General features: G+C 51.7%; 1 protein-coding gene across 1 annotated transcript in view; it reads left to right on the forward strand.

Moving 5' to 3' along the window:
• The first annotated feature begins 5,257 nt into the window (after positions 1–5,257).
• PITPNA (phosphatidylinositol transfer protein alpha) overlaps positions 5,258–16,603 on the forward strand; it is a 76,638-nt gene continuing 65,292 nt past the window's right edge. Inside the window, exons 1-2 of the mRNA XM_073667737.1 lie at positions 5,258–5,472; positions 15,569–15,599. Of these exons, the coding sequence (XP_073523838.1) occupies positions 5,453–5,472; positions 15,569–15,599 (51 nt within the window). The 5' untranslated portion in view covers positions 5,258–5,452. The remainder of the gene's footprint in view (positions 5,473–15,568; positions 15,600–16,603) is intronic.

A 16,603-nucleotide genomic window follows, 5' to 3' on the forward strand; every position in this document is an offset into this window, starting at 1 on the left:
GAAAGATGGGTTGTTTTCTTCCAAGCCAATAGTCTTTACCAACGGGGTGTGGCTTACAGGGTAATAATGAAGAGCAGTCTAAAGACACGCACTCAGAGAATCCAGTAGGTCATGACTCCTTGGTAAAAATAATAAAAATTAGCACTCAATAAAATGGCCCATATGTCTGGAACCGTATTCTGGATTTAAAAAAAGAAAAAAAAATTACTAAGGGGAGCACGGTGAGTAATGTAAGAGCAAACACTGGCCATATTTGACTTAGTCACAGGTCCCAAGGAAAAACCTGGGAGTCTGAACTGAAACGTAAATTGATGTGCATGCAAAATGTAAATGCATGTTCACATAAGGCCACTAGACAGAGAAAAACCAAAGACAAGCTAAATACCCAAATAACTGGAAGTAAATGGATAAATCGCACAGTGCATAAAAATAATGATAAATAATAAAGGGTATTTAGTTAACATAATTTTGATCAAAATATTGTAAAAGCCATCCCGCCACGTCACGGCAACCCTTATGGGACAGTCCTAAATCTAATATTAAAACCTTACCATTTGTGAAGTGACATACATATGGATAAGGGCAGAGAGACTGAACCCCTAGTAGAAGCATAGACCTGAGAGGCAGAAAGAACCTTTCAGCTCAGACAAAGGGCGGCCACACCCTTATATGCACTGAAGCACACTAAACTACAAAGAAAGTTTTCCCCCTCCCATATACTAATGTGCCACAAACAGGAAGTTGATATCACCAACCATTCCCATTTAATTTAGGTGTATCCAAATAAATGGCCCGCCCTGTAAATGTTGCTATTTAGATGCATATGGCAGAAGATAATCCTCTGTTATATGTATCAATAGAGCAGCATTTCCAGTTTCACATCACTGATCTTTTAGCGGCAGGCAACAAACATAATCTCAGCCCCTCTACATAGAGCATCCTCCAGCAGAAAATCACTCCTCCCAGACCCTCTTATAGAGCTCCATCCTGCAGTACATCACTCTTCTCTGCCCCTCTATGCAGAGCTCCATCTTGCAGGACATCACTCCTCTCATCCCCTTTGGCCTATATACCCCATCCTGTATAAGATCTGCCCTATTTATGATAATGATGGCTGGACCATACATGAAAAGCACTTCTTACCTATTGTGTCCTCCCTATTTCCTTATAGATTGTAAGCTTGTGAGCAAGACCCTCACTCCTCCTGTAACTGTTGAACTATGTGTTACTTTGTATTGTTTTTATTGCCTGTACATGTTCCCATTTAATTGTAAAGTGCTTCAAAATTTGTTGGTTCTATATAAATAAAATTATTACAATTATAAAATTATTATTATTAGATCTGATGTCTGTATCACGATATCTCATATACCAGCACTGTATGTGCTGTACTGTGTTCACTGACATCACATATTATGCCAGATGGCTGTGTATATATAATCTGTGATGTCCTGTAGCCAGGTACAGGATCAGTCCTGTGCAGGTCTCTGTATAGTCAGGTCTGCAGTGGCTCTATTTGGGGCACGGTGTGATTTATGGCAGCAGGAGTATGAACATTCATACAGATCTGGAGCCGATGACCACTCACTAACAGCACGACCTCGTCCTGCATGAAGGTTCAGTCTGCTGCAATAAATCCCACTGATCCTCAGCAGAATGGACTTGGTCATACACATTAGATGTCTGTCTGCAGTTAGTTCAGCTGACAGCTAAAAGCATAGTTTGGCCAACAGCCATGTCAGCCAACTCTCCCATAACAGGGCTCAGCTGAGCGCTTCTGAGTTCCCTATGAGAAAGCCGCTGACTGACATGTTGATCAGTGGCTTATCTCAAAGAGAACAAAGCGATCGGCAGTCCAAAATCGTAGATGGTCAATCAACTTCTCTCCTGACCATCAGTTGGCTGGCACCCCCATACATGTTAGACCGTCAGATAAACCCATCGATATTGACGGGTTCAGCGGGCATTAGTCTAATGTGTATGGGGGGGGGCTTTACAAATAATTCATGATCCTGGCCTGGACATGTGAAGAGGTGCGCAGCGTCCTGCCACCTCTTCACTGTACAAACAGCACAAATCTCCTGGCTCCCATCACTACCCGGAGCCCAGACTTGTAAAAGTCCAATGATGTCTGACCACCCATACTGCTCACAGGCTGAAGCTCCTCTGCGGTGGGCAGAAGGCTAGCGTGACGTGAATGCAGTGTCTGCAGTACCGTGATACAGCCGGTGGGCCAGCACGTGTAAACATTTAAAGGTACAGTGCCTTTAAAGCAGCAGACAGCTGGGCGGCCCTAAACAGCTGCTTGAGTACTGACTCAGGGGGCATGTGACACTCCGCCCCCTGGCCCTGCCCACCCTTGACTGCATGTCAACAGATTTAATAAACCTCTAGTGATAATCTACTGTTAATAAAACAATGATTTCAGCAAAACTACAGCAAGCAGCCCAGTAAATGACACATCTCTGGAATTAGGGTCTCTATGTTATGCTGCACTCATATTAGGTGGCAAAAATCTAGTGACAGATTTGCTTTAAATGGATTCTATCAGTAGGATCAGCCCTCCTAAGCCGTCTATATAGACATGTAGGTCATAGGAAGCCGAATAAAATGACACCTTCATATCTGTGATCCTATGTCTTATTGTAGAGAAATCCACATTTTTCTTTTATGTAAATGAGCTGTTCAGGACTATGGGCCGGACAATGATCTGCATGAGAATCTGCCTCCAAAGATTAATTTTAATAAAAGGAGGAGTTACCGGTGTGAGACAATTAACTAACACAGAACAGTAGAACAAAACTTTATCTCTTAACAAACATAACCTAGAATAAAAACAAAGTGAGCAAATACCCTGCAGTAAGTAAATAATAATAGTACATGTAAATAGCATATGGTACTTAGCTGACACTATTTTGATCAAAAGAGAGTAAAAGCCATTCCACCACAACAAGGTGTACCCCAATCAGGATGGACCCTAACTCTTGTAGTTCACCTCAATAAACAGGGGCGGAGAAGGACCCAAATCTAACTGTTTTGCACCTGACCATGGAAAACTATATAGACAAGATGTACGTGGAGCTGCGCCCCTGTATGTACAGAACATTAAAGCAAAACCAAAGAAATGAGTCAGAAGTTCGGAACACATGTTGATATAACTGTAATGTGTAGGTGCACATTCACACTGTGGCCATATAATATACAGAGTCTAGGATAAAAACAAAATTAGCAAATACTCTTTTAATAAAAGGGGGAGTTACCAGTGTGAGACATGTAACTAAACCAGAATGGAACTGAACTTTGTCTTCTTACAAACACGTCAGCAGCTGCAGCTCTCACAGCTCTGCTGTATTGCATCACTGTCTGTGAGCTGGAAGCTGAGAGGAACTTGTTTATGTGTCAGGTATAATCACACACAGCAGACATCACACTGGTAACTCCTCCTTCATGTATAATAATCTCTGGAGACACTCCGGCCCATAGATCTTAACAGCTCATTTACATATAAGAACAATATGAATTTCTCTGGAATATGACATCAGATCACAGATATCAAGGTATCATTTTATTCAGCTTTCTATAACCTTCATGTCCATATAGAAGGCTTAGGAGGGTTAATGCTACCGACAGATTTCCTTGGAATTGTCCAATACTACTACGACAACCCCTTCTTAAACTGAATGTTGGGCCCCGATAAAATAAAAAAACCTATACTCACCTCTAGTGATGATCGAGCATGCTCGTTGCTTGAGAATTCTGAGCATGCTCGGGCGAGCACCTATTATCTTCAGCGTGTCAGACAGTTTGACAGCTTTAATACATGTGAGGAATGCTGGAAAAACAGGCATTCCTCACATGTATTAAAGCTGTCAAATAGTCGCAAATCATGTTCACGGAACGGAGCGACGAAAACTTAACCCCCGAGCACGCTGAAGATAATGGGTGCTCGCAAATCTCAAGCAACGAGCACGCTCAATCATCACTACTTACCTCCCGCGCCGGCTCCGTTCCAGCGGTGTCAGCATTCGTGATAGCGGGGCCATGACCCCGGCGCCAATCACCGCTGCCGTCACTGTCCCCGCCTCCTGTTGAAATGAACATGAAGAGGAAGTCAGAGATCAGCTGCAGCCCGGACTTCCTCTTCATGTTCAGTCTGTTCAAAGGTGAGGACAGTGACGGCAGCGCTGATTGGGCGCCAGGGTCACGTGTCACAACAACCCCACGGGAGCCCCTGGACCACGAGTGCTGACACCAATGGAACGGAGCCGACGCGGGATGTGAGTTTAAGAAGGGTTTGTCCTTGTAGTGGAAAACCCCTTTAAGTTCCCCAAAATGATATCAATAAAAGCTTTGCAAAAAAAAAGCCCTGACACAGCTCCTTCTACGGAAGAGTAAAAATAAAGAGTTACGGGTCTCAGAAAATAGAGACATGAACAAAAGTGTTAGTTTTTTTTTTTTTTTTTTTTACACAATTTTGCATTTTTAAAAAAAATTTAAATATAAAATAACAGTTGAATCGCATTTTCCCCCCTTTTACCGCACTTGGATTTTTTTTTTTTTCACCATTTTTCATTACATGATATAATGAATAGTGTCATTGAAAACTACAACTCATCCTGCACAAGGCAAAACCTCCTACAGCTAAACCAATGGGAAAAGAACAAGAGTCATGGCTCCTGGAAAAAGAAACCAGCAAAGTGAAAAATCGCCGGGTCTTTAAAGGGTTAAAAAAAATTCAATAAGAAAAAAAGTAATCATTTTCAGCATTGCCGGAAATACCTGATCTATCAAAACAAAAAATGATTTAACCCATAAAGACAACGCCGTAAAAGGGGGAAAAAAATAAAATGTCAAAATTGCCGTTTTTCAGTCGCCGCAGCTCCCACAATAAGCCCTCGCTGCTCCATCACCAGAGAAATAAAATAATGGGTTCCCATAGTTCCGTATAATGTACGGTGAAGAGAACAGCCTCATTAACAACATGTCCCACACAAAACCAGCCCTCAAATGGTTAAGGCTCTTAGAAAAAGGTGGGGAAAGGGCAAAAATGAAAAATCGCCCGGTTCTGAGAGGGTTAAAACGCTGAACTACGGGAGACACAATACAAGGTTCAGAGATCCCGCACTCCGCTCTACAATGTCAGTCCGGACACCAGCAGGCCGCGCACAGAGGAGCGCGTTCTACAAGATTGACCCTCTTGGCTTCCTGTACTAGAGCCGTCACCAAAGAGATACGATGACTCCACCCATCATCCAGATGTTCATGACGGGGGGCGGGGCCTCCAGGTAACGCGCCCTCATCTCATCGCGTACCATTTTTGACGACCCCGTGACGTAGAAGTTGCTGCAGCAACGCCCCGCCCCCAGCGCCGTGCGGAGTAGGAAGTGGCCGGTAACCTTCACTCGGGGCCGGGATCAGCGGAGGAGAAGATCGGGGGGCGCAGAGAGCGGCCATGGTGCTGATAAAAGAGTTGTAAGGAGCGGGATGGGGGCTGTGTGGGCCGCAGGTGGGGGATGCGATGTGCTGGGGGAGGGAGAGCGGGGAATGAATGAGAGGAGAGCTGCTCCGGGAGGAGGCGATGCCGGGATGTGTGAGGATCTGTACCTGTACCAGGAGCTTTAATGGGACGTATAAGACTGTGCACCGGGACGTGTGGGGCTGTGTACCTGGACACGGGACGTGTGGGGCTGTGCGTCGGGACATGGGACGTGTGGGGCTGTGCGCGCCGGGATCTGTACCTGGACACGGGACGTGTGGGGCTGTGTACCTGGACACGGGACGTGTGGGGCTGTGCGCGCTGGGATCTGTACCTGGACACGGGACGTGTGGGGCTGTGTGCGCCGGGATCTGTACCTGGACACGGGACGTGTGGGGCTGTGTACCTGGACACGGGACGTGTGGGGCTGTGCGCGCTGGGATCTGTACCTGGGCACGGGACGTGTGGGGCTGTGCGCGCCGGGATCTGTACCTGGGCACGGGACGTGTGGGGCTGTGCGCGCCGGGATCTGTACCTGGGCACGGGACGTGTGGGGCTGTGCGCGCCGGGATCTGTACCTGGACACGGGACGTGTGGGGCTGTGCGCGCCGGGATCTGTACCTGGACACGGGACGTGTGGGGCTGTGTACCTGGACACGGGACGTGTGGGGCTGTGTACCTGGACACGGGACGTGTGGGGCTGTGTACCTGGACACGGGACGTGTGGGGCTGTGTACCTGGGCACGGGACGTGTGGGGCTGTGTGCGCCGGGATCTGTACCTGGGCACGGGACGTGTGGGGCTGTGTGCGCCGGGATCTGTACCTGGGCACGGGACGTGTGGGGCTGTGTGCGCCGGGATCTGTACCTGGGCACGGGACGTGTGGGGCTGTGTGCGCCGGGATCTGTACCTGGGCACGGGACGTGTGGGGCTGTGTGCGCCGGGATCTGTACCTGGGCACGGGACGTGTGGGGCTGTGTGCGCCGGGATCTGTACCTGGACACGGGACGTGTGGGGCTGTGTACCTGGACACGGGACGTGTGGGGCTGTGTACCTGGACACGGGACGTGTGGGGCTGTGTACCTGGACACGGGACGTGTGGGGCTGTGTACCTGGACACGGGACGTGTGGGGCTGTGTACCTGGACACGGGACGTGTGGGGCTGTGTACCTGGACACGGGACGTGTGGGGCTGTGTACCTGGACACGGGACGTGTGGGGCTGTGTACCTGGACACGGGACGTGTGGGGCTGTGTACCTGGACACGGGACGTGTGGGGCTGTGTACCTGGACACGGGACGTGTGGGGCTGTGTACCTGGACACGGGACGTGTGGGGCTGTGTACCTGGACACGGGACGTGTGGGGCTGTGTACCTGGACACGGGACGTGTGGGGCTGTGTACCTGGACACGGGACGTGTGGGGCTGTGTACCTGGACACGGGACGTGTGGGGCTGTGTACCTGGACACGGGACGTGTGGGGCTGTGTACCTGGACACGGGACGTGTGGGGCTGTGTACCTGGACACGGGACGTGTGGGGCTGTGTACCTGGACACGGGACGTGTGGGGCTGTGTACCTGGACACGGGACGTGTGGGGCTGTGTACCTGGACACGGGACGTGTGGGGCTGTGTACCTGGACACGGGACGTGTGGGGCTGTGTACCTGGACACGGGACGTGTGGGGCTGTGTACCTGGACACGGGACGTGTGGGGCTGTGTACCTGGACACGGGACGTGTGGGGCTGTGTACCTGGACACGGGACGTGTGGGGCTGTGTACCTGGACACGGGACGTGTGGGGCTGTGTACCTGGACACGGGACGTGTGGGGCTGTGTACCTGGACACGGGACGTGTGGGGCTGTGTACCTGGACACGGGACGTGTGGGGCTGTGTACCTGGACACGGGACGTGTGGGGCTGTGTACCTGGACACGGGACGTGTGGGGCTGTGTACCTGGACACGGGACGTGTGGGGCTGTGTACCTGGACACGGGACGTGTGGGGCTGTGTACCTGGACACGGGACGTGTGGGGCTGTGTACCTGGACACGGGACGTGTGGGGCTGTGTACCTGGACACGGGACGTGTGGGGCTGTGTACCTGGACACGGGACGTGTGGGGCTGTGTACCTGGACACGGGACGTGTGGGGCTGTGTACCTGGACACGGGACGTGTGGGGCTGTGTACCTGGACACGGGACGTGTGGGGCTGTGTACCTGGACACGGGACGTGTGGGGCTGTGTACCTGGACACGGGACGTGTGGGGCTGTGTACCTGGACACGGGACGTGTGGGGCTGTGTACCTGGACACGGGACGTGTGGGGCTGTGTACCTGGACACGGGACGTGTGGGGCTGTGTACCTGGACACGGGACGTGTGGGGCTGTGTACCTGGACACGGGACGTGTGGGGCTGTGTACCTGGACACGGGACGTGTGGGGCTGTGTACCTGGACACGGGACGTGTGGGGCTGTGTACCTGGACACGGGACGTGTGGGGCTGTGTACCTGGACACGGGACGTGTGGGGCTGTGTACCTGGACACGGGACGTGTGGGGCTGTGTACCTGGACACGGGACGTGTGGGGCTGTGTACCTGGACACGGGACGTGTGGGGCTGTGTACCTGGACACGGGACGTGTGGGGCTGTGTACCTGGACACGGGACGTGTGGGGCTGTGTACCTGGACACGGGACGTGTGGGGCTGTGTACCTGGACACGGGACGTGTGGGGCTGTGTACCTGGACACGGGACGTGTGGGGCTGTGTACCTGGACACGGGACGTGTGGGGCTGTGTACCTGGACACGGGACGTGTGGGGCTGTGTACCTGGACACGGGACGTGTGGGGCTGTGTACCTGGACACGGGACGTGTGGGGCTGTGTACCTGGACACGGGACGTGTGGGGCTGTGTACCTGGACACGGGACGTGTGGGGCTGTGTACCTGGGCACGGGACGTGTGGGGCTGTGTACCTGGGCACGGGACGTGTGGGGCTGTGTACCTGGGCACGGGACGTGTGGGGCTGTGTACCTGGGCACGGGACGTGTGGGGCTGTGTACCTGGGCACGGGACGTGTGGGGCTGTGTACCTGGGCACGGGACGTGTGGGGCTGTGTACCTGGGCACGGGACGTGTGGGGCTGTGTACCTGGGCACGGGACGTGTGGGGCTGTGTACCTGGGCACGGGACGTGTGGGGCTGTGTACCTGGGCACGGGACGTGTGGGGCTGTGTACCTGGGCACGGGACGTGTGGGGCTGTGTACCTGGGCACGGGACGTGTGGGGCTGTGTACCTGGGCACGGGACGTGTGGGGCTGTGTACCTGGGCACGGGACGTGTGGGGCTGTGTACCTGGGCACGGGACGTGTGGGGCTGTGTACCTGGGCACGGGACGTGTGGGGCTGTGTACCTGGGCACGGGACGTGTGGGGCTGTGTACCTGGGCACGGGACGTGTGGGGCTGTGTACCTGGGCACGGGACGTGTGGGGCTGTGTACCTGGGCACGGGACGTGTGGGGCTGTGTACCTGGGCACGGGACGTGTGGGGCTGTGTACCTGGGCACGGGACGTGTGGGGCTGTGTACCTGGGCACGGGACGTGTGGGGCTGTGTACCTGGGCACGGGACGTGTGGGGCTGTGTACCTGGGCACGGGACGTGTGGGGCTGTGTACCTGGGCACGGGACGTGTGGGGCTGTGTACCTGGGCACGGGACGTGTGGGGCTGTGTACCTGGGCACGGGACGTGTGGGGCTGTGTACCTGGGCACGGGACGTGTGGGGCTGTGTACCTGGGCACGGGACGTGTGGGGCTGTGTACCTGGGCACGGGACGTGTGGGGCTGTGTACCTGGGCACGGGACGTGTGGGGCTGTGTACCTGGGCACGGGACGTGTGGGGCTGTGTACCTGGGCACGGGACGTGTGGGGCTGTGTACCTGGGCACGGGACGTGTGGGGCTGTGTACCTGGGCACGGGACGTGTGGGGCTGTGTACCTGGGCACGGGACGTGTGGGGCTGTGTACCTGGGCACGGGACGTGTGGGGCTGTGTACCTGGGCACGGGACGTGTGGGGCTGTGTACCTGGGCACGGGACGTGTGGGGCTGTGTACCTGGGCACGGGACGTGTGGGGCTGTGTGCGCCGGGATCTGTACCTGGACGTGTGGGGCTGTGTGCGCCGGGATCTGTACCGGGACGTGTGGGGCTGTGTGCGCCGGGATCTGTACCTGGGCGCGGGACGTGTGGGGCTGTGTGCGCCGGGATCTGTACCTGGGCGCGGGACGTGTGGGGCTGTGTGCGCCGGGATCTGTACCTGGGCGCGGGACGTGTGGGGCTGTGTGCGCCGGGATCTGTACCTGGGCGCGGGACGTGTGGGGCTGTGTGCGCCGGCATGTGTACCTGGGCGCGGGACGTGTGGGGCTGTGTGCGCCGGCATGTGTACCTGGGCGCGGGACGTGTGGGGCTGTGTGCGCCGGCATGTGTACCTGGGCGCGGGACGTGTGGGGCTGTGTGCGCCGGCATGTGTACCTGGGCGCGGGACGTGTGGGGCTGTGTGCGCCGGCATGTGTACCTGGGCGCGGGACGTGTGGGGCTGTGTGCGCCGGCATGTGTACCTGGACGCGGGACGTGTGGGGCTGTGTGCGCCGGCATGTGTACCTGGACGCGGGACGTGTGGGGCTGTGTGCGCCGGCATGTGTACCTGGACGCGGGACGTGTGGGGCTGTGTGCGCCGGCATGTGTACCTGGACGCGGGACGTGTGGGGCTGTGTGCGCCGGCATGTGTACCTGGACGCGGGACGTGTGGGGCTGTGTGCGCCGGCATGTGTACCTGGACGCGGGACGTGTGGGGCTGTGTGCGCCGGCATGTGTACCTGGACGCGGGACGTGTGGGGCTGTGTGCGCCGGCATGTGTACCTGGACGCGGGACGTGTGGGGCTGTGTGCGCCGGCATGTGTACCTGGACGCGGGGCGTGTGGGGCTGTGTACCTGGACGCGGGGCGTGTGGGGCTGTGCACCTGGACGCGGGGCGTGTGGGGCTGTGCACCTGGACGCGGGGCGTGTGGGGCTGTGCACCTGGACGCGGGGCGTGTGGGGCTGTGCACCTGGACGCGGGGCGTGTGGGGCTGTGCACCTGGACGCGGGGCGTGTGGGGCTGTGCACCTGGACGCGGGGCGTGTGGGGCTGTGCACCTGGACGCGGGACTGTGCACCTGGACGCGGGGCGTGTGGAGCTGTGCACCTGGACGCGGGGCGTGTGGGGCTGTGCACCTGGACGCGGATCGTTACAGGAGGATGTGCGCCCCGACGTGTGGGGCTGTGCAACTGGATCTGTATCTGGACGAGGAGCGTTAGAGGGGGCTGTGTGCCGGGACGCGTGGGGATGTGCGCCTTGATCTGTACCTGGACGCAAGACGTGTGAGTCTGTGCTCCAGGGCGTGTGATCCTGTGTGAAAGGACGAGGATCGTTACAGGAGCCTGTGCTTCGAGGCGTGTGAGGCTGTGTACCAGAGCAGTGTGCTGCTGGGACAGAGCTGTACTTTTAGGATGGAGGACATCTATAGGAAGAGAACACCTGGACCAACAGCTGGGATGTCGCAATGTCCGTTCTGTGCATCCGGGCTGGCACTGTGTCCGTTCTTAACTGACGTGGCTGGGCTGACACGGCGGCCATTCTTTGCTGACGCGGTGTGCAGCCGGACTGACACGGCGGCCGTTCTTTGCTGATGCGGTGTGCAGCCGGACTGACACGGCGGCCGTTCTTTGCTGACGCGGTGTGCAGCCGGACTGACACGGCGGCCGTTCTTAGCTGACGCGGTGTGCAGCCGGACTGACATGGCGGCCGTTCTGTGCGGCCGGGCTGTCACATGATGTATACCTGCTGTACCTGTCTGTCCGCCTGTAGTGGCTGTGACACCTGTTGGGTGACGGATGGTGATCGCTGACACTTAACTCTCGCTGCTGTGTCTTGAACCATTTGTCACATTATCGCGATCAGTTTCCTGGTGGATTACGCTGTGTACACTGCTACTTCCTACACACCTCTGCAGTTTTGTATAACTGGTCACTGTGTGTAATGCAGGAATATTTTTTATTGGACTCTCCCCCGTGGACGCACAGGGAGGTCTTGAGGGTCCTGACATGTATGAGCCCGATACAATGGAACTAATCAGTGTGTGGCATCCGCTGTCATTGCCAAGAGAAATCTGGATGAATCAACTTAAAGGGGTTGTCCGGTCGATTACTAAGTCTGCAGTCACAGTCACAACCCCTTTGAAATACGTGACACTTCACCTATTGCGTCTCACATTTAATTATTTTTAAATCCACATCCGAATGAACAGTAATGCAAATTTTCATTTGAAAACAGTGGCAGTAGATTTGCAGACAGTTTTCACGTGAATTACGAAATACAGGCAGAAATTCATGAGAAAATAATAACGACATGAACCCTAAAGAGGCTCTGCTGTCACATCTCCGGACAAGTCTGGTTTAGATACTTTTAGTGCCCATGTAATAACTCCAGAACATTGTTTCTGAGTGGAGGCCGTGCCCCAAACCTGTTCTTGGAAGAAGAGGTTTTTCCTGAAGCGTTTTTTGCTGCCTGTTAATTACACAGTGCCTAGTTTGAAGTTTCCTTCAGGATCCACTTTAAAGAAATGGCCTGAACTTTCTTTTCCTCCAGGTGTTTTTCCAAACCTCTCTAGGAGATGATAATTTTTTTTTTTTTAAAAAAAAGCTCTAAAATCCGTCAACTGAACAGCAAAGCTGAATTCCCATAGAAATGAATAGGAAGTGATTTTTCAAGCCGTTTTTGAGTAGGATTTTGGAAAGGATCCACTCCAAGTATCTCAAAAGGAAAAAAAAAAACCCTCTACGTGAACATAAGGCTGGGGCTGCACAGATCGAGCAGCCAGTGATCCCTATGTGCAGCTGCAACATCGAAGCGTAATGCAAGCGAACGGGGCCACACTACAAGGTGCCAAGACCGTCAGACCATCCAGTCGCAAAACATCACAACCAGTTGTGGTTTTTTTTTTTTTTAGATTTGCCTGTCATGATGGCGGTTCCTTGTGAGTAGCAATGTGCCCCATTAACTTTTTCACGTCCAAATTCGCATTTTAGCCTCAGGCTTATTCCAAACAGAGGGAGCGCAACATTTAGAGGCCTAAGAAAAGATGCGCCAATACTATTTCATGAAGGATTATTTACTAAAACAGACGTCAGGGGAGTTGTCTGTCTCAGAAAATGTATCTCTAAAATATCAACAGTTGTCTGAGACCCTGGTTGTATTTTCACAAATTCCATCAGATTTGACGAGAGGCACAGTCAGTCAGTGTCGGTCAGTTTGGTACGGTTTGCATGCATCGTGTGATGGATCCGGTAGGACGCCATGGCTTGGCTTCGGTTCCTTGAGATGTCCTCCAGCTTTCTCCCACTCCTGGATGCCAGTTCTGCCGTATGTGATGTACAGTAGTGAGATGGGTGAGCGTGTTTATGGTGGGCTGGTGGTTTACAGTCGGTCAAATGAAATGTTAGATGTGGCATTTCTGTAGATGATGGACAACGATTGCTCTTTGTTTTCCCTGGAGATTGGCCTGTACATAACACTGTGGGGCTGCATAGGTTACGTAGATTAGAGATCTTGGCAAGGCCCTGTCTCCCCAGCCGTGGAGTGAGCCTGCGTGTGACAGATGATAGCATGAAATCATCTACTATACAATGTAGCCCATTCTTCTTGTACTGTCACTGTCATTGTTTGATTAACACAGGCATAATTTGGCTTTGACTTTGATATTGGGCACACCCCATTGAGCTCTTGGAGGATGCCCAAAAATCACCTTTCCTAACCCAAATCTTAGTATCGTAAATATAGTTTACATTGGAGATCTGATTATAATAGAAATCTACCAGCAAAGATTGGATGTCAGTGATAATGTGCAAGTAACAGATTCATATTTGGCAAATATCCTGGCCAAGACAGAGTGGTATGTTGTTGCCCAGGTTGGCACCATCACACAGAGCACATTTGCTATCAGCGCCTCTGTAGGACTAAAATTGAAGACATATGCATTTCCTAGTAGATCAGGGTCTAGTGCTAGAAGGCAGGGTCTACACGGCGACTAGGACCACGACACGGGTCGTGTAGATCACTGCCGCATCACAACATGCTAATGAGGTCTCACTGTATCTCACTCAGGGTACCGCAACAAGTTTAAAAATACAAGTCAATTTTTGTGACTAGTTTGTTGCGGTACCTTGCATGTAGCAAAGCCACCTCACTATTTTGCGATGTAGCGGCTGCATATAGCAACCTTTGACCTGTATGCAGCTCCAGCCTAACAGGCTACAATGTCCAATAGTCTACAGGCCCTTTATAGGCGTTTTCTATTTTCCTTGGTGGTTTGACATGCCATTATGTGGATTGAGTGATGACCTAAGGACTGGTTTACCATATACTCTGTCCTCCAGGGTGCAAGTTTTGGCAATCAAATAATTTGCATAAAACGCAACATGAGCCATTTGTAAGCTAATCTAAATTAGGCCAGAAATGTATGGTAGTAATGGCAGTTTTGGGGTGGTGGTTGCCTGACAGTTTCTCTTTTATGAGGAATTTGCAGGAGTATTGCAAGCAAATCTTTTTTTTTTTTTGTAGCAAATAATGAGCGCAAGTGCTCGTTACTGGAGTTTGCCTAGGGTGCTCGGGTATGCATCAAGTATCGCGACTGTTACAGTCACAAAACATGCAGGGATTGCCTGACAAACACTGGCAATCCCCGCATGTTTTGTGACTGTAACAGCCGCGAAACATGCTCCCGCGGGGATGCGATCATGTCACTTGAGCACCCGCGATACTCTATGTATACCCGAGTACCCTAGGCAAACCCGAGCAACGAGTACTTGCGCTTATCAATTGATACCCGAACACCCTAGACAAACTCCCGAATACCCAAACACTCTGGACAAACTCCAGTAAGGAGCACTTGCGCTCATCAATAGTAGCAAATCCTCAACATGTGGACATATCCAATTACACAGATTCATGTGACAGCTTTTATTCTACAATGTCAGGTGGTCAGTCCAGAGCCTTGTAAGAAGCGCTGGAGAGATGAAGGTTACCTTGAATTTCCTGTAAATTCTTTATTGATTAGAAGAAAGTATTGCATATCATGGCGCAGTTCACACTCACAACAGTGTTTTCTGTGAGTCTTACACGTTGTCTTACGTTCAGGCTGCGTATAGAAACCTTGCAATAGCCAGTAACCAATCTGAAAGTATACAATATACAACACTCATTTTATTATTATTTGTGGATTAATATTGACTACAAAAGTAAAACAAAAGTCCTTAACACTCCTCCTTTTTTTTAGTTGTTTGTTTCGTTTTTTTTCAACTTTACCTTCACTACATCCATTTGTGGCCTTAAATTGCACATTTGCCTGGTTGTAACTGAAACCACGAGGCAGAAGCTCTCAGCGCTGGCATGGACGGACATGGCAGAGCATGGGCTGAAAAGAAATTCAATTAGTCCTTACTGTACCTCATTATGTGCGTGCAGAAGATGAGCGCTTTGAGCCATTGATGGGGGGAGGGGTCTCAAGACTCAGACCCCCACTGATGTACAAAGCTTTTAACGGGGCATCAACATATCAAATAAGATACAAATCTTTATTTGCGTTCCCCATAAAATTGTTCTTTGAGCCACTTCCGGTCCGTACATCAGTCTATGCTCGGAGCGTCCTTGTTCTTGATAAACCCACCTATTGTGTGCCCACAAATGTCAGCTCATTTCCAAGAGGAACGGCACAGAGATGCCTCAGCCTTTTCATTTTATAGGGAACGTAACAATGACCAAAGTGTCAGGAGGATGAGCAGGTCCTCTGGAAATGGTTTCTGAAATACTCCACAAATGTTAGTTATCCCCGTTTTACCTGTTAGTTTCAACTTCTAAAGGAAAAGGTTTGGAACAAAACATTCTGTAAACTTACGGGTCTCTGAAAACAGATTTCGACATGATTTCCTTAGACGTTAGTCAGTGGAAATAAACTTCTGCTGCCTGTGCACATTTTTAAGTTTATGTCTCACTTTTGTTTTTCTTTCTTTTGCAGCCGAGTTGTGTTGCCTGTGTCTGTGGAGGAGGTAAGAAGAACGTCTCCTACCATTCATTAAAAATTCCTTCTCCCTTTTCCATGATGTTCCATGGCTGACATATGATGGCTCCACCAGCTTAGCTTGTCTACTTGCAATGAAAACCAGCTATGCCCTCGGGTGATGCCCAGGGCTGTGGAGTCAGTCGTGTATAAGTGGACCGACTCCTAATATATATAATAAATTGGGTTCAGTAGTACAATGCAGGATGTGCTGTAAATGTTTTCATAAGAATTTGGGAACGTTATGAAATGTCCTATATAGGTCTTCTGTTCCTGGCTTTTAGTGTAGATGAATCTGTGCTGCACTTTATGTACACGCTCAGTAGTGACGCTAAGTGACTTGTCGCAAGACAACAATTCTCTGGAGTCATCCAACAAAAATATTTGTGCAAGTTCCGATTTTGCTGTAAATAGTAACTGTACAAGTAACTATTTGCTGAAATGTAGATTTTCCGGAGTTTACCCTTTGTGACTAAGCCCGTACCTGTCTAGCAGCCATCACACCCAGCACTTACACATCACACCAGAGCATTTACATTTACTGCTCTGGTGTGTCCTATAAGTACGGGTGCTTCACTGTAGGGTGCGGGTATTTGTCACTGGGTGTCCTATAGTCTTCCTGTAGAAGGACAGTAGACTCCATAACAAAAGTCCAGTGAAGCGAAGCATGAAGTGTACAGTGTAATTGTAAATCATTGATTAGCTGCGGATCGCCATAGATACTGTTTGTTAAAAGCGTCATATCAATTGTTTAAACAGACAGTGAAAAAAGCCCTGATACCTGTAATCTCCTACTAATAATCCATAACCAAGTTTACTATGCGACTGGTTTATTGTATTGACAGGAGTTTACAAATACTGCGCTCACAGCTAAGACCCCATTCACATCAGCTGCAGAGGTGTCATCATAGATTCAGTTTAATGCAGCGGGGAATAGTCTTCCTTACTATTTGTTTTTTCACTGCATCACCCACTGATTTCAATGTTTAGGGA

The sequence above is a fragment of the Phyllobates terribilis genome, unplaced genomic scaffold (assembly GCF_046119375.1).
Source record: "Phyllobates terribilis strain yellow unplaced genomic scaffold, ASM4611937v1 Scaffold_2__4_contigs__length_985480577, whole genome shotgun sequence".
In the NCBI taxonomy this organism is placed as follows: Eukaryota; Metazoa; Chordata; class Amphibia; order Anura; family Dendrobatidae; genus Phyllobates; species Phyllobates terribilis.